This window comes from Mus musculus, chromosome 9, assembly GCF_000001635.26.
Source record: "Mus musculus strain C57BL/6J chromosome 9, GRCm38.p6 C57BL/6J".
NCBI lineage: Eukaryota > Metazoa > Chordata > Mammalia > Rodentia > Muridae > Mus > Mus musculus.
In genome coordinates this window covers 32,399,263-32,424,835 of record NC_000075.6, presented here as the reverse complement: position 1 = coordinate 32,424,835, position 25,573 = coordinate 32,399,263, and the positions used below count along the sequence as shown (strand labels likewise).

Here is a 25,573-nt window from a genome sequence, read left to right as displayed (position 1 = left end):
CTCCAGCTCCATAATGTACCTTTTGAAACTAGCTGGATAAGCCCGTCTTTGATGATGAGCAAGCTTTTGAAGTGATGGGTGTGTGAATTGCCCCTCTGTGATTGTCAACCACTATGTATGTCTGTCAAAATATCACCACATGCCCTGTAAACGTGTACAATTATCATGTGCCTATTTCTGTTTTCTAAAGGAAAACATAAAGGGTTGTCTCCACTTTCCTTTTTTGTTTTGTTATTTGTTTGTTTGTTGTTGTTGTTTGTTTGTTTGTTTGTTTGTTTGTTTTTCCAGATAGGGTTTCTGTGTAGCAGAGCCCTGGCTGTCTTGAACTCCTAGACCAGGCTAACCCCCAACTCACAGAGATCCACTTGCCTCTGCCTCCCAAGTGCTAGGATCAAAGGTATGTGCCACCATGCCTAACCAATAAAGGTTGTGGTGGTGGTGGTTGTTCTTGTTGTGGGGAAAGGACATGAGTTGTCATGTTTAGGAATCAGAACTGAGACTACTGTTCTTCTGTTTCCTCCTGCATGCAGGGAGTGGGCAGATCCAGCTGTGGCAGTTTCTCCTGGAACTACTGTCCGACAGCGCCAACGCCAGCTGTATCACCTGGGAGGGGACCAACGGGGAGTTCAAAATGACGGACCCTGATGAGGTGGCCAGGCGCTGGGGAGAGCGGAAGAGCAAGCCCAACATGAATTATGACAAGCTGAGCCGGGCCCTCCGATACTACTATGACAAAAACATTATGACCAAAGTGCATGGCAAAAGGTATGCCTACAAGTTTGACTTCCATGGCATTGCCCAGGCCCTGCAGCCACATCCAACAGAGACATCCATGTACAAGTATCCCTCTGATATCTCCTACATGCCTTCCTACCATGCCCATCAACAGAAGGTGAACTTTGTCCCGTCTCACCCATCCTCCATGCCTGTCACCTCCTCCAGCTTCTTTGGAGCAGCATCACAATACTGGACCTCCCCCACTGCTGGGATCTATCCAAACCCCAGTGTCCCCCGCCATCCTAACACCCACGTGCCTTCACACTTAGGCAGCTACTACTAGAACTAACACCAGTTGGCCTTCTGGCTGAAGTTCCAGCTCTCACTTTACTGGATACTCTGGACTCTAAAAGGCACAGTAGCCTTGAAGAGATAAGAAAACTGGATGTTCTTTCTTTTGGATAGAACCTTTGTATTTGTTCTTCTAAAAAAATTATTATTTTTATGTTAAAAACTTTTGTTTCCTCTACCTGAAAAAAAAAAAAGATCATTCCATGAGCCAGTCCACCAGTTTGGATTCTCAACCTCCTATCATCGAATGAGTTAAATATTTAGGTTACTGGAACGGTTTATACCATGATTCTGAGAAAGGAGTACGCATTTTCTTTACTCTTTTTTTTTATGACCAAAGCAGTTTCTTATCAGCACACGGGTCTCATCATTGTAGGATTCCCTACGATCATGAATCATGGACTTGACCAGGGTTGGTCTGGTTTGAGACTTAGTAAAAGTCAAGGCAGGATGTTTATAATCTTATCTTCGGAGGACTCAATTCAGTGGATGGCAACTGGAACACTGGCTCTGAGGCCAGTGAAGTTTTTTGCCCAACTGGAATTTAAAAGATGTGTGTCTATGTGTGTATTTAAGAAGCCATTATTATTACAAAATTCCTCACAATGGGCAGTATGTGTTTGGGTGACTCTTCTCCCCAGAAATAGTCAGAATATGAACAAAGAAAGTTTAACACAAACTCAGACACTCCTGACGGGCAGAGGATTAAATAACATTTTTTTGGAGGGTTTAATAACATTTTTGGAGGGGTTTTTTTGTTTGTTTTTGTTTTTGGGGGTTTTTTTTGTTTGTTTTTTGTTTTTTGGTTTTTGGTTTTTTTTTGTTTTTTTTTTTTTTTTGGTTTTGATTTTTAATGACAGTGAGTCCCAGAACTTTGAAAAGTCATGGGGATTTCTAAACTCAGATTCGCAAACGCTGTGCGTTTGTCAGACCACCAGACCAAGGTCAAACAATCAGAAGGCAACTAACTGTATAAATTATGCAGAGTTATTTTCCTATATCTCACAGTATTAAAAAAATAAATAATTAAAAATTAAAGAATAAGTAAACGAGTTGACCTCGGTCACAAATGCAGTTTTACTATCAAATCAATCATTGTTATTTTTTTAAAATATAATTTGTACATCTTTGTCAATCTGTACATTTGGGCTATTTGTACGTTTTTGTAACTGTTTTTTTTTAATAAGCATAATGTGACTATTGAAAACGAGGAGTTAAAAGTCACTGAGTTTTTAGGAAGAAAAACCTAAAAATACAGTTATTTAACACGCATGCCCAAACAAGATCTGTTTAGACCTACAACGCTTTAGAAATGTTTGTAAATAACAGAGTTGCAATAACCTGAAAAGGACAAACAAACTTTTCTCTGTGCACACGAGGCACTCTCCTGCTCTATATATGCAATATATTTTTAGATGTGCAAATATATATATAATTTTTCAGGTAATCGTGACTTTTTAAACGATATTGTTAAGGTGACAACTCTTAGTCCACTGAAGACTAAGTTGTAAAATAATTTGACCTTAATAAATTGTGCCTTCTTCTTTTTCTTCTTCTCTCAGAACTGGTGACATTGTTTTCTTATTTACTTCCAGATCAAAGGCTTTCCCGGAGGGAAGTTGTTTTTATTGCTGGTGTGTGTGTGTGTGTGTGTGTGTGTGTGTGTGTGTGTGTGTGTATGTAAGAACACACAGCACACATTTAAAGGTCAGAAGGCAGTTTTTATCAAATAAATCAGTTCTCTCCTTCCATGTTAGTTTTTGAGGCAGAATCTCTTGGTATGTCTCCCACCCTGTGGACTCCAGACACACAAGCTTCCAAAAAGCTCTCCCGCTTCCACCTCCCCTCTTACCACAGAGCACTGGGATTGTCGGTGAATACCTCCACGTATGGCTTCTTTCATGAGTTCCAGGGATCAGAGTCAGTCATCAGGCTTACAACGTCTCACGTTTATCCACTGAGCCATCTCATTGGCCCCGAGGAAAAAAATAACTTGCCTACTTATTCTTGTACCATCGATAATCTCCTAACTGCATGTGCTGCAGTACAGTGGAAGACACAGTATCTGTGAGTTTCAGATGCTTGTTAACAATGACGATTTTAAAGCTTCTCTAAGCCATTAAGATCTGTATGACCTTTGTAAGTGAGAGACAGACCTAGGTAAACTATATCCAGGGAACTACAGCAGCAACCGTCTCCAGGACCTGGCCAGGTAGACTTGACTCTGTTCCCCACAAGAAGGCGACCTGATGCTTCAGCAGAGAACAGGAGTCTAGCCTGACTTCAACCCCACACTAGGGTCTTACGTAGACTCTCTGGCTCTATTTTTCAGCCCAATAGAGAAGCTTGCTTCCAACGGCTTCAGCGTTAAGCATCATGCTCCTCTCCTTTACAACAAAGATGACTAAAACTAGAAATAGCTGGTGTTGTTGCAGGGACTCTCATAGAACTAGTAGCTCTAGAAACCCCTTAAAGAAGTTTGCAGCCTCTGGTCCTCACACAGAGTAATTTCTAGACCAGGTAAGCCTACGTGAAGAAGATGAGAGGAGTTCTGAACACTGGTCTCCAACTTCTAAAACATGCACCCTACATTATAAAATACATTAAGAACATATCCTTTATGTTTATGTATATGCTGGTTTGTATCTTGCATTGACAAAATATATACCATTATACATTTGTAGATCCCTCCAATCATGACTGAAAATATTCAGAAAGTGTTTTAAATTATTGGGTAAAGAGAGCTATTGAGGTTAAGAGCAATTGCTGCCCTTACAGAGAACCCAGGTTGGGTTCCCAGAATTTACATGGGGTGACTCACAACTGCCTATAATTTTAGCTTCCAAGGATCTGTTGCCCTCTTCTGGCCTCCTCAGATATCTCTACACTCACAGCATATGGTTACACAAACACACACCCCTATACACATAAATGAATAGTTGCATCTTTCCTGAATATATACTGACTCTTTATTGGCATTTTAATCAAATCATGAGTGATAACAACTAATTACAGTGTTTACCTTGCACTTGATATGATACATTATGTAGATGTGATTTAAAAGATAGGAGAAGAATATGTAAACAGTGTGCCATTTTAAATAAGTGATTTTGGCATCTATGGATTTTGGTGTCTTTAGGGTAATCCTGGAACCCATACTTATCCAGAGGAAAATAAGATTAAATATTTGTTATAAACAAAAAGATGAGATTTTAGAAGGTAATATGAAAATGTTTAAGCTGACATTCTGTTTTCTTCCCTTATTTATATTGCTTCATCCCTGGTTCCAACATTCAAAACGGAAACCGTGAACATTACTGAGACAAACACATATATTTACATTCATACATTTGCTTTCTAGCAAAGAATAACTACTTGGCATTAATGGCTCATGCATAGAAAGACATGAGGCAAGTCAGTTATGTTCATAAGTAGTCAACTTTCAAGTCTCATAGTCAACTTGAAAGGTCTCATGTCAGTTTGCAAATCTACAAAGTCCTATTAAGGGGGAAATTGAGAGGCACATATCCCTGATGCACTGCTAAAAGAACAGGATGCTCACACCATTAGTTCACCTTTAAAAACGTGTGTGTGTGTGTGTGTGTGTGTGTGTGTGTGTGTATTTGTGCATGTGTGCCTGTGTGCCACCTGGGTGCTGGTAACTGGAGTTGCCAGATGAGGATGCCTACATCCTAACCCTGAAACTGGAGTTACAGGCAGTTATGAGCTGACTGCCATGTGAGCTGCCCAACATGGATGCTGAAACACATGCCTATGTCTTCTGTGAGGGCAAACAGTTTCAACTCCTGAGTCATTTCTCAGCCACTGGTTAGCCCTCTAGACAGTTTTGTTTCCTACACAAAGCTGCAATGCTTTCTCACAATCCTGTACCCAGAGTGTCATGGTGGTTCATTCCATGATCCAAAAGCTGGTCTACCCTGACAGGAGCAGAGCAATTTCGTCCATCAAGCCTTCGCTCAGGGAGGAATGACATTTAGTGCCCAGATTGAATGGTCTCAGCTGACAAACAGGCATTTATGTCATCCTGACTGTGAGTCCCCTCTACCACTCTGCACTTGTGCCATGAAGGCCATTACATCTGATAAACTGTGGCAGCAAAGCAGAGAGGGCACAGCAACCCTGTGAGGGACTCTAATGGAAACCGATCCTCTCCATGTCCCCACCTCAGCTCCGGACCTGTCCACAGCACTTCAGAGCAGGTGGCTGTCTTAGTCCATTTGAGAAGTCATGGCAGACTGCTGTAGGCTCGCTGGCTTATAAACAACAGAAACTCAGTGTTCACAGTTCTGGAGGCCAGAATTCCAGTGCCAAAGCACCAGCAGATTTGTCATTGATGGGGGACTCACTGTTTATTCCTGATTCACAGGAGGTCCCTTCGCACTGTCCTCTCACACAGTCCCAGGCAGCAAGCAGCTTTCTGGCATGGTGTGTGTGTGTGTGTGTGTGTGCGTGTGCGTGTGCGTGTGCGTGTGCGTGTGCGTGTGTGTGTGTGTGTGTGTGTGTATCTACGTTTATTCATGAGAGCTCCTCTTTATAGGTCCACCTCCAAATAGCCACACGTGGGGGATTAAGCTTTAATATATGAATTTTATAGGGGAATGGAGGAATATTCAATCTACAGCAGAAATTTTAACTTCCTGGTGTCAAAATATTGTTGCTACCCAAAGAAAGTTGTATTTTCAATATCTGTTGCTTTGAAAATTTTTTAGAAGTCAAAAAACACTAGTCATTTAAGAACAATTAAAGTGATCATCGCTTTATCTGACCAATAATACCTGCATGCAGTTGGGGAATGAGAATAACACATGAGTTCTGTCCATGGCAAATGAATGAGATGTGGTTTCATAAACAGAATATTTGCTCTCAAAACCAAGTGGGAGAAAAGTATCCAGAATACCAAGGGAGAAAACAATATCCATTAATCCCAAGTAAGACACAGCCAGAGCAAGATATTATTTGTGGATATTTTAAAAACCACTGCAAATCAAAGATTATTTTTAAAAATTGCATCTATATTCAATGTATATTAATATTTGATTACCCCTAAATATTATTTCACTATTATATATAATAATATTTATAAATATATAAGGCATTATATATACAATATTCTCTTATTCCATAAATAATACAGTGCAACAATTATTTCCACTGTTCTACTGCATTAAGCAATAGAAGTAATTTAGAGTGATTTAAATATATAATGCATAAAATATATAGATGCACTATGCCATTGTATATAAGGGACTTGAACAACCAGGGGTTTGGGTATCTCTGTGACTTTCTGAAACCAATACCCTTCAAATTTCAAGGTACAAATAATTAAAGTTTTTTTTAAGATTTACTTCTCTTACTTTATCTTATGTACATGGGTGTTTTACCTGCGTATACACATGTGTGCCACGTTGAGTTCCCTGTACTTAAGGAGGTCAGAAGAGAAGGGTTAGATCCCTGTTCCTGGAGCTACTGGTTGTGAGTCACCGTGTGTGTGTATTGAGAACTGAACCCTGACCCTGTGCAAGAAGTGCCCTCAACAGGTGAGCCACCATCTCTCCAGCCTGCTTTCTATGAGAAAGTTTGGACTCTGAGGACTTGCTGTCACACCGCACTTTCCCTTGTCTTTCTTTATTAATAACCATAATGCAAACATGTTGCTTTGAAAAACAGCTGGGAAAGCACACTTTGGAAGAATGTGCCTGGGGACATGGTCTGTGAGCATGGCGTCTGCTGCCAGCCAGCATCCTGTACCTTGCTGTGGTCTGACTCTTCACAGGGGTTCCTTTATGTCATCGGGAGTGGGGGCTTGCTTCTAGAACTCAGGAGGTAGCAAAGAGGTGGAGTGTCTGCGGAGACCAGGAGCGAGGCTGTAGACTAGACAGGGGCAGGGGTGGAGTTCTGGTGAGCACAAAGGCTTCACTTTTATCCAAGAAGACTTTGTGATTTCTGAAAACATGCACCGAGCATTTATTTCATCACTAGAAGGCTACTGAAACGGATACTGCACGCCTTTAGCCATAGACCCTCTAGAGGATTAGAAGAGGTCAGCTGATTAGAATACTACAAATCCCAGGTTCCCTGGGAGGATGGCCACTTCTGAGAGGAAGTGGTTCAGCCAGGCAAACCCCCAGGGCTGCAGCCAATTGAGAAAGAAAATGAAGGGAAGTTTTTGAAAGAAATGCCGGGCTCATGTCTGGGGTCTGTCTCCCTCTCTCACTCCTACTTGGCCTCCTGTCTAATTGTTACAGCCTGTCTGAGCTGGCAAATTCCAAAGCACATAGTCAATTTACACGTAGCTTAAAAGCTCTAGAGGAAAACACATTTGCAGTGAGAACATTCACTTGCCTACAATTGCTAGGTTAACCTTCTGGGCTTTCACCCAGTTAACTCGTGTGTTTTCTTAGTTGGGAGAGAGAGAGAACTTGGGGAGATTAAATGAGTGTGAATATAATCCCAGGGACCCTGCGTTCAAATTTTGACCCTTTCACGTAGTAGGCAAATTATCAATACCTACTGACTAGGGTATCATCTCCTGCCAGTGATCCTGTCTATACACACACATCAAAGAAACGACCTGGAAGTCCATTGCAAAATGCTGCACAGGATGTGTGTGTATAGACAGTGTCACCTGCTAGATTTCTCAGGGGACAATATTAAAACTGTAATAGCTAGGAGCCGCTCTGTCCAGGCACTTAATGAAGATTTTTTTTTTATTTGTGGTCAAGAAGGTGTTTTTTTTTTTGTTTTGTTTTGTGTTTTGTTTTTTTGTTTTTTGTTGTTTTTGTTTTTCAAATGAGTGAAAAGTAGGAGTAGATTGAGTTTTCCAGAGGGTATTTATATGTCTGCCATCGCCAGCCTCACTTTGCCGTGTGGGTGCTTGTCCTTCACTGGCTCTGTATGGTCACCTCAAGTCAGTAGAGCATGCAAGAAGCTTTAGGGCTGCAAATAAAAGAGAATGGCCTAACGTGAGGCTGAAAGGGAACTTTGTCAGAAGTATTGGCTAGATTGTTAAATTGGCTAAGAAATAGAAGTTGGCAGCTGCAATTCCCTGCCTTGATAAGCTTGTGCCCAACATTCTCACAGACCTACATTTCCTCCGAGGCTTCACGGGAGGTGGGCATACCGCTCTCTTGTTTGCCACTGTGGTGACACTGGTTCGCAGCAACTGGTCACTTGTAAATGTGGAGTGAAGCAGAAGAAAGCGTCCACAGTCAGCAAGACTGAGTTGTGAATCCAGCTGTCCCTCCCTGAGTTATGAATTCTTGTCTCTGAGGTTCACTTCCTCATGGGTAAAGCTAGGACTGTTGTAGTATCATCCAGGGATATCAAAGAAGTAACGTAAGATCAGGTAATGAAGTGCTTGCTATCTGTTTTAAAAAAAAATACGGAACTTCAAAATATTATATGGATGTCTTAGTCGATTGATACTTCCTTTTTACATGACTCTGGTCCCCCTGATATAATACAGAGTTAAATTAGGAGCTGAGAAGATGGCTCAGTGGATAAAGTGCTTGTTGCTCAAACATTAGAACCCGCATCCTAACCCCAAGCTCACACTTAGGAAGCCTAGCTTGATATCTGCATGAGTAACTGAGCTGAGTCAGGCAGGTCCCTGAAGTTCTCTGGCCAATCAGGGTGCTCCAAGCTCAGTGTAGAGATCTGGCCTCCAAAAAAAAAAAAAACTATACTGTAAGAGAGGAAGAGAGGAAAACATGACATCAACAGGGAGAGAGAGAGAGAGAAAGAGAGAGAGAGAGAGAGAGAGAGAGAGAGAGAGAGAGAGAGAGAGAAATGCGCTACTTTATTGTACATAACTATTTTTAGATTTCAATCACTTGGGACAGGAGAGAGATGCTTGGTAGGTAAGAGACTTGTCAGGGTAAGAGGACCTGAGTTGAAATCTTAGTTCCATACACATCTTTAATCAACATTGTGTGGTAGGAAGTAGAGGGAGACAAGAGTTTGTATCCCTGTGCCTTGCCAGTTGTGAGTCTAGTTCCAAGTTCAATAAAAGACCTTGTCTCAATGGAGTACGATGAAGGGCAATAGAACAGAACACCTGAAACCATTCTCTAGCCCTGAGGATGTGTGCACTAGCCTGCTTCTGCACATACAAGGTTGCATACACCACATTCACTCCGATGCATACACAGTCACACACACAAAGACAAAAATTATAAAGCCTTGAGATCATCACAAACTTACAAAACAGCTGGAAAAATATAAGTGAGCGTCTTTTCTTGGGCTGTTTGAGAGGAGACTCCTGACAAATGCTCCATTAACTCTGGATACCTGAGTGTATATTTCTGTCAAACATCGGTCTTCTCCTAAGGAGTCCACCACAAGTCAGAGAACCAGAAAATTAACCTGCATAGGTTACTTCCCTGACACTCTCTGGCACCAATCACTTTTCTTTCTGCATGGATATTTTTTTCCAACTCTGGGAACTTAACCAACCCTGTCATATACTGCTCTACTCTTTATTTTAAGGCAAGACTTCACTAAATTGCCCAGCCTCTCCTTAAACTCCCTTTGTAGCCAAAGTAATCCTTATGATCCTCCTGCCTCAGTTTCCATAGTAATGCAAATTAGCAGCTTTGTGCCACCAAGCCAGCCCATTATCATGTGTTGTAGGAGAAGAAAGCACCACCCAGAATCATTTGGAATGCCCAGACTTCCCCTGACTTTCAGAATCTTGGGAATTTTAGAACCCCTTGGGCTGGCCACATTGTAGAATAACTCCCAGGGTTAGGTGCTCGGGTGTGTGTTCATGGTTAGGGCTGCCTTCCCTGTGAGCAGCAATCATAGAAGTCCTCCCAGGTTCCTCCCCTGGCAGCCTATGTGGAGGTACATGCCCTCAATGTATCTCGATATGAGGGGGTTCACTTAGATGGATGGTTGTGGAAGAGATGATGTTTTTCAGGTTCTTCTAAAAATTTACATTTTTCCTTTTGTAATTAGCATTTTGTGCAGTGTTCCTCATGGAATTATGGAAATATCCCCCACTATTAAATTCTAGTGCATGTGTGTGTGTGTGTAAGTATAATAAGTGTTCCTAAAGGTACATCTCTAATTAGTCCTGCTTTCCAATTTTATTGAGAGACTTGAATTTGTTCTTCTCATTAGTTTGATGATGATTTTGGCCCAATAGGAAACCATTTAAGTGGGTTTCAACTTTAGCTTACGCATGCTAACTTCCTTACTTGTTCCTTCAAAAACACATTTAGGGCTCCAGTCCCTAATTCAGGGATTCCTGCATCATTTTAGTGAGAAATGATTTTTCAAAGCCAATATCTGTGTGCTAGGTGTGCCCATTGTTAGTGGTCTTATCTCTAAGATTTCCCAGAGGATAGCACTAAGCATTATATGCATACATAATAATATGCATATACTATGTGTTTATATACATTTCCATATGTTCATGTATACACATTCATAAGCTAATATGTACTCACTCCATATTCATCTCAATCTATATTGAAAATCCTGAGTTCATTCAGATGTGTCCATTTCCAACCAGGGAGCGCAGGATTCCTCTACTTCTTCCTTTCCATATTGTAATGAAAACCATGTTTTTTGTTTAGACATACAGAGTATCCTTCCTTACCAGGCCCTGCCAAAAACCAGTTTTTCCTCTCTGGACTGTCCGCACCCACACGTGACAGGCTCCTTCCCTTGCTTAGGCCAACCCCATGGCCCTTCCCTTCACACAGTGTATGCCCTCTTCAGTTGTTCAAACATAACACCACATGCCATCTTCCCTCTCCACAAGGACACAGTCTCCAGCCTGTGGCTGTACTCTGACTCCCATACACAACACACTACCACAGCTTGCCTTGCCCTGCTGAGCACTACTGCTCACATCGGGCCAACCCAGTGCCACTGCACCTACAGCTTCAGGAGGTGAAGAGATTGTCGAGGCGGGATAGATGTATTAACCTGTGGCTTTTATCTGACTCTGTCTACACGTACACATATGCACCCATGCATGTGGGTACTTTCTGAGCTAGAAAATATTAGAAATGGGGAGAACAATAATTATAAATTGGCACCCTTCTAATGATCTTATGTTCCATTATGATATTTTTTTTCTAAATGACTAATGTTTACACTGTTCTCTCCAGGAGGGAAAACACAGAGGAGGAGAAGGGACCGGGAGAAGGGAGGAGGGCCGGGAAATGTGGAAAAGCAATGCTTTGGGTTATGATGTCAGACTGGAGCAAGGGATGCACGACTTTTGAGTCACTTTTGGTTGTTGAACAATAGAACAGAGCACAGAAAAGGCCCAAGTTCTTTGTGTCTGAAAGCTTGTGTCTTCCGCTGGACAGTAAGGGAGAGAAGAGCAGAGACTATGTCTGGCTGTGTGCCTGGCTTACAAAAAGCTCCAGTGCATGTCTGTTGTTTATCAAATTGCACCTGCTAGACAGAAAGGGCTGAAGGCCCAGCTGAGAAGCAAAATGAAGTGTCGGGTCTGCTCATTCCCTGCTAACACCAAAGATGTGCAGAGGAACAAAACCAGGGGCAATGCAGTCAAAACATCAGACTTGATCACTGTTATAAGTTGCTAGCAGTTGTTACCAAATCCCTGCTTGGTGTTAATTCCTTTCCCCAGTCGATGCAGTATATCTTCCGGCAATGATTATTATACTGCCCAGAGCCTCTGGCTTCTAGAAATGTTTAATCAAGCAACACATATATCCTAGCAATACATCCCAGACGCCTCCCGACAGTTTCACCTTCCTCTGCTCTATGGTTTTTTTTCCCCCACAGTATAAACTTATCACACAGTTCTCTGCATAATGTAAAGGTTTGTCATCTAGAAAAATAGCAAAATAGAACATACTACCATCGGGAAACCTGTCTATGTCAGGCACTGCTCTGAGAACACCGAGCTGTGGGGAGTGCAGGCTATGCATGCAGATCTATGCAGACTGTGAAGAGAGAACATGTCTTAGTTTCTGTGTGACTAAATTCATAGCATAATAGCTTAAACCTGCACCCCAAAAAGTATTTCTACAGGCTGCTCAGCCTGCTCTTTCCAGATCTTTACAAACCAATGATTCCTATCTAGAATCCAGGGCCTCAAACCCTAATGGATCCCACTCAGTTGAGCAATTGCAATAGTACCTCTGTGGCCAGCGCCCTCAGAGGCAAATGGAAGTGATCAGGGGAGAGAGAGACCAACCAAGGATTTCCATCCCTACAATGAGCTACATTGCCAAAGACACCATGGTCCCTTAGGCCACCCTGCACTGAGCAGATAGATCTTCATTTAGGCCAAGATCTAGGTCCCTTTCCTGTGCAGAGGTCTTGTTAATTCCAAATAGGATCCACTGAACATCTGCAGCTTCCAAAACAACAACAACAACAAACATGAAAAAAATACCTCCATCTTGATGGAAAAAAACATATTTGTATACACATACACTTAGGTTAAATCTTGCTCTAGAAGGGACACCTAGTCTTCAAGAGATCAATTATCTAGATGATTGGCAGCTAACTGCAGGTGGCTTGGGTCCAGAAGACAACAGGGAGAAATTGAGTTAAAGGAACTACCTTGTTACGTATGCAAGAGGTCCCTTGGGGAAGAAGCAATTCCATGTCTAGAACTTCGTTAATCAGAACAGGTAAACAAGCATCCCTTACTCTTGAGGATCTGTCCATTGTCCTGGGAGAAATACTACAGGAAAATGGAGTCACACTGGAGTTCCAGAATATACAGTGCCATCTCTGTGCAAAACTTAGTTTCCTCTAAGTCACAGTCTCTCCAGAAGGTGGATATCATCTCCCCACTAAATCCCAACCACACAGATCTCTAAGTAAAATGGAAAGATTGGCCTGACTATGGAATTTCCTGATCTTGGTAGATTTATGACCAAAAAGGCAGAGGATGACCCAAGTCATAACTGCCGGCTGCAAAGCAAATTCAATTACCCCAAATTCCAACACACCCACCCTGCTTCCTGTATGTCACTCCTTTCTGATAATCTGTCCTGGGCCATGAAACCCCACTGTGTCATCTGCACCCATGTTTAATCTCTCCACGAATGAAGCCTTGAGAACCAATCCCGAGGCCATCTCAGCAGAGGGAACGCACCACATTCCTGATGAAGCCCAATGACATAGGTTCAACCCAGCCTGGCCTAACCCACACACGCAGTAAGTAAATCAGCCCAACCCCTTCCCAGCCATCTCTGAGGATTAAGAACTCAGTGGTAGGACATGAGGAATGTTTTAGAGAGTCTTGGAGGAGTGGGTTAAGGGCTAAGGCAGGGACAGCCTAGAATCCGTCTTTTCTGCTGAGCTGGGAGCCTCCACTGTACAAACACCATGCCTCTCTGTGACTTCCACCCATCCAACCTGACCACACAGAAACAAAGTACATCTCTACACGGTTACAAGATGTCATGGGAGGTAGGTTCTCTGAGTTTTAAGGGTCAGGCACTTGCTCAAGCTTTGTGGAGAAGTTATTAGAAACCTTCCTTGGTATAGGCTGGGGAGAGAGTTCAGGGATAAGATGCTTGTGGTACAAGAGTGGGGAACTGACTTTGATCCCCAGCGCACATACATACACATCAAAGATGGGCATGATGTCTCACATTCGTCATCCAAAAACTGGAGAGGAGAAGACGGAAGATCTTTGCAGCCCAGTGGTTAGCTAGTCTAGCCTATGTGAAGACCATATGAAAGGAGAGAAGCTATTTCAAAAATCAAGATGGACAGCTCCTAGGGAATGACATTTGAGGCTCTCCTCTGGCCTACACACACACACACACACACACACACACACACACACTCCTGGCTAGACAGGAACCTTGAAATAATTCCCATGGTTCCTCGCCCAATGGGGCTGCGGATATGGCAAGCACCCTGACTGGGCACCCTGACAAAGTCAGGACAGCACCAGGCATGGAACGACCCAACGTGGCACCTCTCTCGAGCATTCTGGCTTCTGAAAGGTATTTGGTCTCCATGCTTCATCCTAAAATAGAAAATTGAGTCTTTGGAAAGGCTACAAATACCTTATTTTACAAAACAACTACACATCCCCACCAGGTCTAGAGTACCATGTGCCATTTGGAGACTGAAGGAGAGTAATGTGCTGTTGATTTTCATTTAATCCTTTAGAAACCCAGAAGGTAGTGTTTTTCATAGCTGAGGGCTCCAAAGCTCTGAGAGAACATGAGTGGGTGGACTTGGCCTCTGGCCTGTGGTTGTGCCCTCCGGGATATTTAAATGGGCAGTCCTTTCTGTCCCCTGTCTGGCCTCCTCTACCTGTGGATACCTCTGTTGACATCTGTTCTCCAGAAAACAAAGGGGAGCCAGTCTCATCCACACAGGGGGTCACACACTAGGATTTTACCCAGCAAATCTTTTATTGTCTGTCACTTCCCAAGCTCCATGGAGCCTGGGTGTTGTCTGTTCTCTTCCAAGCTGAGCCCCCAGATGTGGCCCACTGTAATTTTGGGCATGTATGCCTTGCCTTGTTAATATTATTCTTGCTTTGAGACAGGCCTTGTTCATCTTGAACTCCAGCTTGAGAGTTCCTTCAGTCTCAACCTTTAAGTTAATAGTTCTGTAATGGGCAAAGCCCCTTAGTTGCTAGCAGGGCTCCAGAATAGCTCGGTTCTTCCTAGGGGTGTGCATAGATGCCAGTTTGGAGAACAGAGGCAGAGGTGGCTGTTTCAGAGTTTCTAGAAGCTACCTTTGTAGTAACATTTGGTCTGCCAAAATAAAGGCTTCCAGTTGGTTTTATTTTAAAAGGTTCCTGGAAGGCCCCGGCCCCTCATCAAGCAGCTCCCCCTTGAGGGCCGAGCTACCCCACCTGGCAAGCTAGAGCCCAGCTCCCTCCTGACCACCCAGGCCCAGTCTCCCTGCCCCTCCTGCCGCCCCTCCCCAAGTCCCTGCCCCAGCCCTCCGTGAATCCAGCCCATTTAAAATGCCCCTTTGAAAAGGGCTCTGTTTGGGTGAGTTCTTGGGCTCTCCTAGAGAGCAGCAGATTATCTGAAAATAGGTGTTATTGATTACAACCAGGTGGTCTTTGTGGAAAGGGGGCCACTGGAACCAAAATAAATATTTGCCAGCACAAAGAACAAGCTGGCCCCTGTTGCGGGCGGGGGCGGGGCTGTGGCCGTCGGCATTGCCCTGTTGGCCCGCGGGTCGGCAGCCGGGATTGTGTTTCTTCAATTAGGAGCGAGGCACGGGGGCGGGAGCACAAAGGCCCCCCGGCCTCCCACGCCCGGCCTCGAAGCCCGCACCATTGTATTTGTTTTGGCTTTCTGGTGCACTCCTTAGTATTTATTTCTTTTCCCTCTGTTTTATTTTTATTTTCAAATTGCCGGCCAGGCTGGATGCCGTCCATTCACCCCGCTGCCTTGGACCGCGGCGCGCAGACTGCCGGAGCCTGCTCGCTGGACCCCGCGGCTCGCTCGCCTCTTGCACCCTGCGTCCAGGCGCTACCCCGGGAGCTGGGATTCCCGGGGCGACAGCGCAGGGGCAGCTGGGGGCGCAGCCCCGGGCTGGGGAGGGCGTAGGGCAAGGCTGAAGGACAGTGAGTGAGAGGAGGTCTGGGTGTGGGCTGGGACGGCTGGGGCTACAGGAGTTCCAAGCGAGCTGGCAGTGATGATAGAGTTTTCTCGAAAGGATGTTAATTCGGGGTGAGATCTGGAGGTCATTTCGGGAGACAGCTGAAACCTCCCTGAGGTCCTATTTGCATTTCGCCTGCCTTCTGCCTAGGATAGAGCAGAAATCTCTGACTGAGGGAGCTCCTGGGTGTCTGTGTTCCCCAAGCTCTGAGAACTCCCCATTATACTTGGTCAGGCCGCGGACAAACAGGAGTGTGTGTGTGTGTGTGTGTGTGTGTGTGTGTGTGCGCGCGTGCCTCGGTTGGCCAGAGGAGGACTGGTCCTCTGTTACTTTAAAAGGTTGAGTACAAGTACGGGGGTAGGGGGAGGATGCATACTAAATGAGGAAAGGTTTGGGGAACCCTTACCTGGCAGCCAGAAGGAGTTGTCTTGTGCCAAGGGTGGAAAGGTGAAGAACTAGGAAGGATATGTGAGAGCCAGAGAGAAGAGAGGAGAGAGGCAAGGCAACTCTAAAAAAGAGATGGTGTGGACCACAGGTGTCCCAGGGTCAGCAGTAGGAGTAGAGCCTTTGGATTGGGAGAAGCAGAGAGGGCTCCCACGCGTCTGTGGCTTTGTGCTAGAGATCTGGGGCCCCCTCTGTCTTCTACAAGTTACAAACCCCTTCTCCCCAACACATCCCCCGGGAATGCCATTGCTTGGCGAAGATATTCCTGGCCTTGGCATCTGCCATTGAGCCAGGGGCCTTTTTGCTAGCGGTATCTGAAAAGAGTTGTAAAGGAGAATTCCAGAGCTGACTTAAAGCCCTTTGTGCTTCTGTAGTTCCCTGGCAGCCATTTTCTCTCCTCCCATACCATAATGTCTAACATAGCTCTTCAAGCAACAGGCTCCAGGCTAGCCTTGTAGAGCCAGGATGGTATTCCAACACCTAGAAAGACACCTAGGACACAGAAGGACATGCACAGGTTCACCACCATGCTACACTCCTACACAGTGTCTTGGGGATGAACAGCTGATCAAGGGCCCTAGCATCCCAGGGTGAGGATGCCTCAGGACTTGAGGAAGCCTAAGGTGGTGTTCTGTCAAAGTAGAAATATTAGCAGATTTAGCCATGAGCAGAGTTTATAAGGATGGGATGGATCAATAGATCTTTGTAACCTCGCTTCTGCCATCAACCTCAGAAGATCCTGGATAACAACCATGTGTAGATACTTTCAACCTGGACATGAATTTAAAGACTTTTAGTCCATTGGCTCTATCGTTCAGTAAACTGATGGCTCATATTCTGATCTTTATAGTCTTATAGGACTTCTGGAGATTCTGATTCCAGAAGTCTGCAGAGGGGCCCAAGCATGGTGTGTCCACAATAAGCTCTCAGGGTGGTCACGGACACGGCAAGGCCTGACACAAACTACCACCCCAGTGGTGTCCTGCTAAAGTTTAACAGCAGGGCATTGAAGGGAGCGAAGGAAAAGGGTGACTTTTGTCATTTTGCTGACCCTGGAAGTCAGCAAAAGGGTTGTCATTTGCTGACTTCCAGGGTGTGTGTCACGACTGAGGACATCAGGGACAGATGTGACACTTCTGAATGCAGATCTGTGAAAAGATGCCCCCATTCAGCTCTTGTGCTCCCAGAACTCTTCTCAGAGACCCACAGAGAGGAAGTGGCACAGCCCCCTGGGGACAGAACCAGGAGAGGAGCCAGACTCGAGGCTCTGGCTGACCCTGCACAGAACTGCTTCCTCAGCCTGAGGGCCACAGACCTGCGTGGGATAGGCTCCTGGATCTTCCAGTCACTCCTTCCCAACATTCATTTCTTGGGAGCAGCTTTCCTGAGCTGGGTCCATCTCTATCCCATCGCCCCTTTTAGCTTTTCCTGATGCTTGTACCACTATTGGAATGCCTCTTAATAATACAGACAACAGTGAAGCATGGGGGTGGGAGTCTTCTGTGTTCGTCCTCTATGAAGTGAGTCTCAGAAGGTGGGGCTCATGACTTCCTTCTTTGTAGCTGTCTCTCTCTCTAGACTTAGTTATTCTCAGAATCACAGTCTTCCAAAACACACTGCATGAATGAATAGATGAATGAATGAATGGATGGATGGATGGATGGATGGATGGATGGATGGATGGATGGATGAGTAAACAAATGAGTGAGTTTGTGGCTACTTTGGAGTCTTCATACAAATACACACACACATATATACATGTGTATATACATATACATATGTATGACAGTTAATCCCAAAATAGTCCAAATCTCAATATAAAATGTAAGTGAAAATGTTTATATTTTTCCAATTTGCATTTCTTTCACTTGACATTTTGAAGATATAGAAAGCATTCCTTTTCCTATTTACTTATATTCTTAATGAAGGTCTCACTTCTTAAAGTCTGGGTTCACCTTGAACTCCTGGGATCAAGGGATGTCCCTTTTTCAGCCTTTTGAGTAACTGGGACCACAGCTTTGTGTTCTCCGTGTGATAAACTTGGCTTGCACTATGCTATAGTCTCACATTCCAGACTTTGCACACATCTCTGTTTCTGGACCACTGTGCTCTCTTGATCCTTGCCTGTGTCTCCCCGGTTTGTCCACGGCTGACTGACCTCCTGCCCATGTCCCAGGCTTCCTCTTAGCGTCTTCCCAGGAGGCTCTTTCCCCTTAGGGCCATGGTCTTTGAGGTGATTCCACCTCTGAGAAGCACGCTTTCTGCCAGCTGTCCTGGTCTGTGAACTCTCATTGCAATTCTCTCCTGGCTCCCTAGAACTTTGCTTATTGTCTAAATGTGCATTACAGATGGGTAGCAGTCCAGGTTAGTGTACACCGCCTGCATTCCTTGCATCCAGGCTACAGTACAGTTGGGTCTTTATCACTACAGGTAATTCTGGAAGAAACACCTATCTTTATGTGAACTAAGCTGTTATGTGTCTGGCAATAATAACCCCACACCATAGACTCTTACTGTATAATCAACACTGTTTCCACAGATGTTTTTCTGGTGTTATTTCCCACAGCAGTGTGTGGCTCTTTTTATTATCATCATCTTGCTGATGAGAAATCTCCAGTCTCAAGAGGTCCAGTGACTCACCAAATTCATATGGAAGCCTCTGGGTGCCAAGATCGGAAAGCGAGCTCATAGACAGTGGGGATTGCCTAGTGCTGAGGAAGGAAAGCCCGCGATTGACATAGGTTGGCCTGTGCCTGTGCCAGGGAGATTTTTCTGCCTCCGACTGCTGTTGCAGGGTTAAATAAGAGAGTATTCAGTGTCTGCTAATGATAAACCCCATATAAATGCTTCACACATCGATACATACCTGTCCAGCCCTGACTGACACATACGGATGGTGAATTAGTTGATATCTTAATCCCTGTGAACTCCAATTTCCTCCCTTGTAAGACAGATGGTAGTAACTGTATTTCAGCCTCGTAAGGTGTCACATAAAGCATATAGGATCTCATAGACCGTCATGTACCCTGCAGTAGATCGCAGCATTCTACATTTGCAGCCCAGTTTAGCTTTCTAAAGTCTTTCATTTTATTAGCCTATCGATGATAGGAGTCATATATGTGTGTCTCCCTATTAAATACTGCAATCATAAAGGCTTCCTGGGAATGGCTATAATGGCTTCAGGTTAAGCTTACATTTGGGATCTGGAAGTACATAGCACCACCTGCTGGCCATTTAAGCACACTTCGTAGACAGTGCCAAGTCAACTGGCTTGTGGTACCTCCTGGTGGGCGCCTTCCTTCCCTTTATGCTTCCCCTCCAATACATTTCCTGTCCTTATTCCTCTGGGGACCTGGTGGTTGTCTGGAGCTTGGAACCAGTCAGCAAAAAAATGCTTTCCTCTCCTCGCTGCGGGGCCCTTGGTTTCTCTAACTGTATGTTAGCAGCATGAGATGAGAGTGTGTTCAGCTCTCATTCATCGCTGAGCTTCTGGGTTTCTGGGTGCCAAGAGCAGCAGTGAACCAGCCATGGGAGGAAGTGATCATTTGATCAAAGCAAAGGAGATGAAACTTGAGGTAGAGAAGAAGTCTCAGGTGAAGGGGTCAAGAGCTTGATGTGGGGTATATATGCTTTAAGGTGTAACACGCTTTCTTCAAAACTCCTGAGCTTCATACTATATCCCCTACCTCTTGGGCCTTAGCCTCAGCTGGTGATGTGGTGATCTGAGCTCACTATGGGAATAAAAGTGTTTCTTTGAGTGCAACTTTTGAGTCATCTAAATACAATGTAGGTGGTGGTCCCCAGCCACATAGTAAGTAGTAAATTACCTCCTTTTTCTCCATAAAGGAAGGTCGCACTATCAACATAGTGGCTATAAAGACTGGGAGAGATTCTCAGCTCCTTGAATATGTGAACAGATGTCTCTTGCCTCTAGTACCCAAGAACACAGTTCAAGGGTATCATAGTCTCCATGCCCAGATTTGTATGCTCTGCTCTGTCCTGCCCTGCCCTTTTTGCTGCCCCCCCTCCAGGCACGAGTTTTCCTTCAGAATCAGTGATTCAATGGATGGAATTTGCAGGGTGACCCCAAGAAGGTCAGACATGTAAGAAAGCGCCTGTAAGAAAGAAATTCTAGAATGTGGAAGCCCCGAACTCCAACCCCTACTTGCCTTCTTTGGAGTGCTGGCATCCAGGTGTGTTGTAATAGCCTCGGAGCCTTAGTTTAACTCCTGAAAGACTAGAATTGCAAAACTAACCCTGTCTCTCTAGGAAGTCTGATTCTGCCTCTGGTCTCCTCTATCTGTCCCTAATGTTGATGTTAAACTCTCTTGTGTAGAATATATAGAACTGCACAGTCAGGTCACTGTCCCTCGGGTACTCAGCTTCGTTGAGCAGGCAGTTGACTGACCCAAAACCTGTTTTGACATCATATCCATCCACATGCGATGCTCTGGCCACTCAAGCCTGTCCATCATTTCCCAGAACCCCTCCTCAGTTATGTTAGTCTGAGGCATGATGTATCTACCTGGTGGTCCAGCTCTGTACCCCCTCACCTTTCCTTATTTCAAGTTTTACCCCTCTCAATGAGTCCAGATTAACTGCTCACGCCCTCTCTTCCTCCACCTCACTTGACATTTTTTTATATTTCATTTTTTAGCATTTATTCATGTTACCAGTTTCTTTTATTTTAATTGTGATATACTTGAACATAAAATTTTACAGTAGTAGAAACCCCCAAACGTTAGAAACCCCAAACGTTTATGGACCCTAATTAAAGGGTAATTATCAAGAGAACCATGGAAATGAACCCCACCCCCTTCTCCCAAGCCAAGCCTTCCCCTGTACTGGAGTAGAAACATCTGTCCTGACTTTTCAACTAGCCCAGATTTGAACCTTGAAAAGCTGCTAGCCCCAGATATTCTATCTCACCCTGGGAACTCTCGTTCTAAGATTCCAGCTTCATCTTAGGGTGGGTGGGCAGAGTAAGCTTTGCAAAAGGAACAAGGCTTTCAGACACCAGACAGCCACAGTTAGAGTCTCTTATGTTCAGAACAGCAGGGCTGGGTCTTAGCAGCTACTCCAAAGTGATATGAAGAAACATAAGAGGGGGGTTCCACAGATGTTGGCACCCTCAGCAAGTATCCCTATATAGTGATCTATCTAAAAAGTGATCATCCTTGGGAGAAACTGTTAAGTGGCAAAAGCTACAGGACAAGGTTCCCAGAATTCTGCCCAGTGTAAAAGAAGTAGGGGTATAAATGCATATGAACTGCTTATATTTTCCAAAAGGAGACCACGTAGTGACCTACTTTCCAGCATGATGACCGAGCCAAGAATGGCAGACTGCGTGTTGCAAGTTACTTCAAACAGAGAATTGTAGCTGTCCTCACTAAAAATAAATCATAAATATTAAGCTGGTTGTGATGGAAATGCCTTAAGCCTACCACTCAGAGATAGAGGCTGGCAGATCCTTGTGAGTTCAAGGCCAGCCTGGTTTATAGTGAGCTCCAGGATAGTCAGGGATACAGAGAGACTCTGGCCTCCCAGAGGCGGGAGGTGAGAGAAAAAGAAAGCAATGATAAACATTGGAGATGATGACCATCCAATGTATAGATTAATTTGATCATTCTACTGTACTTACAAGGATCAAAAATCACATTGTTCCCCATAAATATATACAATTACTATTTTATCAGTTACAAATAAAACTTTTAGTAAGTAAAGGGCAGCAGATTAAAGCTATTGACAGCACAAGGAAGAGGCAGAGTGTAGGCCATGAGGATACAAATGTGTTTCTAAGCCCTGCTCTGTGACATCAGAATCATATGAATTCTTTACATAATTATTCAAAGAAAACAGTCTGGACTGGGGATGTGGCTCAGTATTTCACTCTCAGTACAGAAAATAAAAACAGACCAATGCAAACACCAATTATGGAATTCAACAAAAAAGTAAGAAACTCAAACAACAGGACAAGCTTCTAAAGAAACAAATGACCTCAAGGCGGCTTATTGTCTGTGTAGCCCTCGCAGGACAGCGTAGACGATATAGAAAGCCTTCAGTCAGATTACCATTAACCTATGAACTGCATCATTTTTCAACTACTGCATGTTGAATAGGACGAAAAATACTTTAACCACGATAAGCAATTCTACAGGCTACCAGTGGCCTCCAGGCTGGCTAAGCTCTAGACTCTTGGTCAAAGTGAGCGAGACCCCAGATACCTCATAATGGAACCCCCAGTTCCTGGCTCACAGTGAACTCCAACTGAGCAGCTGTTGGTTTGAAATAAACTCCAGAGCCCAACAGTCCTGATTTTCATAGCTGTGTAGTGCCACCGTGAGGTCTGTGCCATGACCAAGTGTCCTTTCCTAGAGCCCAAGTGTTCAATTTCAAGGCTCCTGCCCCATGGTGGCAGGTCAGTCACTGCTCCCTCTACAAAGGAAGTTTTGCATCTACTATTTCCTTCAACCCTTCTCCAATTCTATTCAAAAGCCCTTTTTTATTGTTTTGTTTTTCAAGAGGGGGTTTCTCTGTGTAGCCCTGTCCTGGAACTCACTATGTAGACAAGGCTGGCCTGGAAGTCACAGAGATCTGCCTGTCTCTGCCTCTTGAGTGCTGGGATTAAAGGTGTGTGCCACCACTATTTGGCTGTCAAAAGTCCTTTAAAAAGGAAAAAGAAGAAGAAGAAAAAGAAACCTGAGGCTCATAAAGTTAAGCTATTTGAAAGACACCTCTACCTTAGAGACTGTAATAAAATGTTACACAGATTTTAATTATATGTGTCTATAGCATAAGTATAAGGCCTAGCACATGCAATTGGTGTGTGTATGTATTCAATGCATATGTATTAAATAGATATTTTAACTATATTATTATATTTATATTTATATTTATATTTATTGAAATATTACATTTAAATATTTAAAATAAATATTTGCGTGTTTTAAATATATTAAACATCCATGTATGTATATTAACACATGAGTATATATACACACATGTACATATATATGCAACTGGTTGCACGGACAAACTAGATAAGTCTACAGGACTCCTACAGTAATTCTGGAGTTCTACCAAGCAGATTACCTACATCTTCCTCCCCTCCAAAATCCCATAATGTAAGAAGTACTTGCTAAGCCTGCTCAGGGGCTTCCACATGTGCTATGACTCACGTTTCCCAAAGTGCATGACCAGACAGAGGGCACTGACCCTCTGTGGATTCTAGGTCAATGTCTGATGGCCCTGTGTGTTGTCTCAGAGGGGGAATCTATCTCAGGATTCAGAGAGGAGAATTAAACTCACGGACTTTCCAGGTAGATAGGCTGTGTCTGATTCCCAGCCTGTTACTACTGTTGCTGGGCAATACTCTTATTTCAGCTGCCTCACACAAAAAATAGGCATGGTAATGGTACTGGCCTCCCAAGGTTGCTGTGGCTGTTAAAAAGAGAAGATATCTTTCATGCTTAAAGCAGAACCTAAGGCAAGGAAACACTTGGTAGCCATCTCTATGGCTGGGGTTCTCCCTGCCTGAAGTGTGCTTGTGTCCAGAACACCCAGAACATTCAAAGGTGGGCTGGCCGGAGGCACATGCTGGTTCCTAGCCCAATGAATGTACAAATCCCCTTTTGTAGGGCTCCTCTCCAAGAGTCCAGCTGTGTGCATCTGGCTGTAGAGATTAAATTATTTTTGAATTCCTAACCGAATGTTCTTTTAATGGAAACTTAATGACAGACATTGAAATAGATTTCCTCCAAAAGTCCTCCTCCTGCACGGCCCTCCACCCCCCACATGACTCTGTGTTGCGCAGTTCCTGATAACCTTTATTCCCTGCCCCTGGACTTTTATCTCCCCAGTGACATACAGCCCTTACTGGACAGAAAGAGGAAATTCCAGTCATTGTTCTTAAACTTCTGGCTTCCAAAATAAAATGCTCTATCTTGCCTGTCAAGCTTTGATTGACACCCACTTCCTGTAATGGCAGACAGCAACGGCCCAGGGGTGGGACCAAGGGCTCATTTGCATTCTTGCCCTTAAGAGTTGTCCTCTTGTTTGTTCTAGGAAGGGAATGCATCTCCATGCCAGTCATAGAAGCATTGTGGAAGATTCACTTCTAGGTTTCAGAAAAGCCTCATAAGGGACGTAGTCCAAGCTTCCTGCCACGAACTCAAGAAGTTTATCTTATGTCCAAAATCTTTTAGTGGTGAAAGTGGACACTCTGATGACTGTCTCATTATGACTGGAATTGCTCTTTTCTGTCCTGCCCTTTAGCCTCTCAAATCTACACTCTAAATATTGACTAGGAGGGTTCAAGTGGAACCCATCTCTCCATGTCAATATCCCTATAGCAACAGAGATAAATTAGCCAAGCCAAGAGGGATCAGCAGCAAGAAAAACTTTGAACATGACAGTGTACCATAGGATGCAGCTTTTCTTAAAGAAATACAGACTCTCTTTTGAAGTGGATAAACAGTAAATATAGTAAGATGGCATACTTATAAGAGACAGTGGATCCAATGTGCCCAGGTGCTACTGGAACAAAGATGTCTCTGCTGGAACAAAGAACTGACCCTTCACCCTGGCATTCACCAGTTGGCCTCCAGATGCCTCTTGCTTCTCATTTTCTTTCCTCGGTAATCTCTGTGTCGTTGCTAGCATTGCAGGCATCCTTTCTCCAGTGCCCAGGGTTTCTAATTCTGGTTTTGAGCTCCCAGCATACCTGAGAACTCTCAAGAGTTGCCTGACCCCCGACCCCACTTCCTAAGAGCTTTACAGGATGTGTGTTGATGGGTCTAGAGAAGGTCTATTAAAAAGGAAAGTCCAAGTGTAGATTTCCTGGGTTCTGATAAAGGAATATGTAGATAGAAACAACCCAGAAACATACCAATCAGCAAGATTCAAATTGCTCAACTCCCTTAACGCTCAAAGAGATGGCTTGTTCCTGAGCACGCCGGGAAGTCCCCAAACACACAGCTAGGGAGCAGAAGAGAGCAGGGTTGTAGGCCTTGAGTTTATGACCTTAATGAATACCATTCCTGCTGGTTAATTGGGAGCTGCAGATGGGTAAAGGCCTCCTGTATATGGATCAGCAGAGATTCCCAGCTCTCTTGGGCTTGTGATAGCTGATGTCTTTTAGCTTGGTCAACAAATCATGTCATTTACAGGCACAGAGTCACCTTCAACATGTTCACGAGTGTGGCCTCTGACAAGGTGTGCCACTGGTCTGGACCAAGACAAGTGTAAAGATCTGTACAAACTCAGGCCCTAAAATCGAAAAGCAAAGCTATCCAAGGGTTTGCAGCTGTCTTCCTCTGTGCCAAGACTCAGGCTGGAGGGACTGCTGTAGCTGCACCAGAAGAGACTTGTCTGCAGCCTAGCTCACTTCCTCCTAGGAAGTCTAGACAACAAACACATGCAGTCTGCCTCCTTCCCACCTGTCCTGCCCCCTTCAGGA

General features: G+C 44.2%; 1 protein-coding gene and 1 long non-coding RNA gene across 5 annotated transcripts in view; both read left to right on the top strand.

Moving 5' to 3' along the window:
- Positions 1 to 2,632, top strand: part of Fli1 (Friend leukemia integration 1) — a 121,229-nt gene extending 118,597 nt beyond the window's left edge. For all 4 annotated transcript variants that reach the window (XM_006510008.3, XM_006510009.3, NM_008026.5 and 1 more), the window contains exon 9: positions 531 to 2,632. In XM_006510008.3, the coding sequence (XP_006510071.1) occupies positions 531 to 1,060 (530 nt within the window). In that variant the 3' untranslated portion in view covers positions 1,061 to 2,632. The remainder of the gene's footprint in view (positions 1 to 530) is intronic.
- A 10,450-nt stretch (positions 2,633 to 13,082) lies between these two features.
- Gm31755 overlaps positions 13,083 to 25,573 on the top strand; it is a 41,627-nt gene continuing 29,136 nt past the window's right edge. The window contains exon 1 of the long non-coding RNA XR_379223.4: positions 13,083 to 13,245. This is a non-coding gene — a long non-coding RNA (predicted gene, 31755). The remainder of the gene's footprint in view (positions 13,246 to 25,573) is intronic.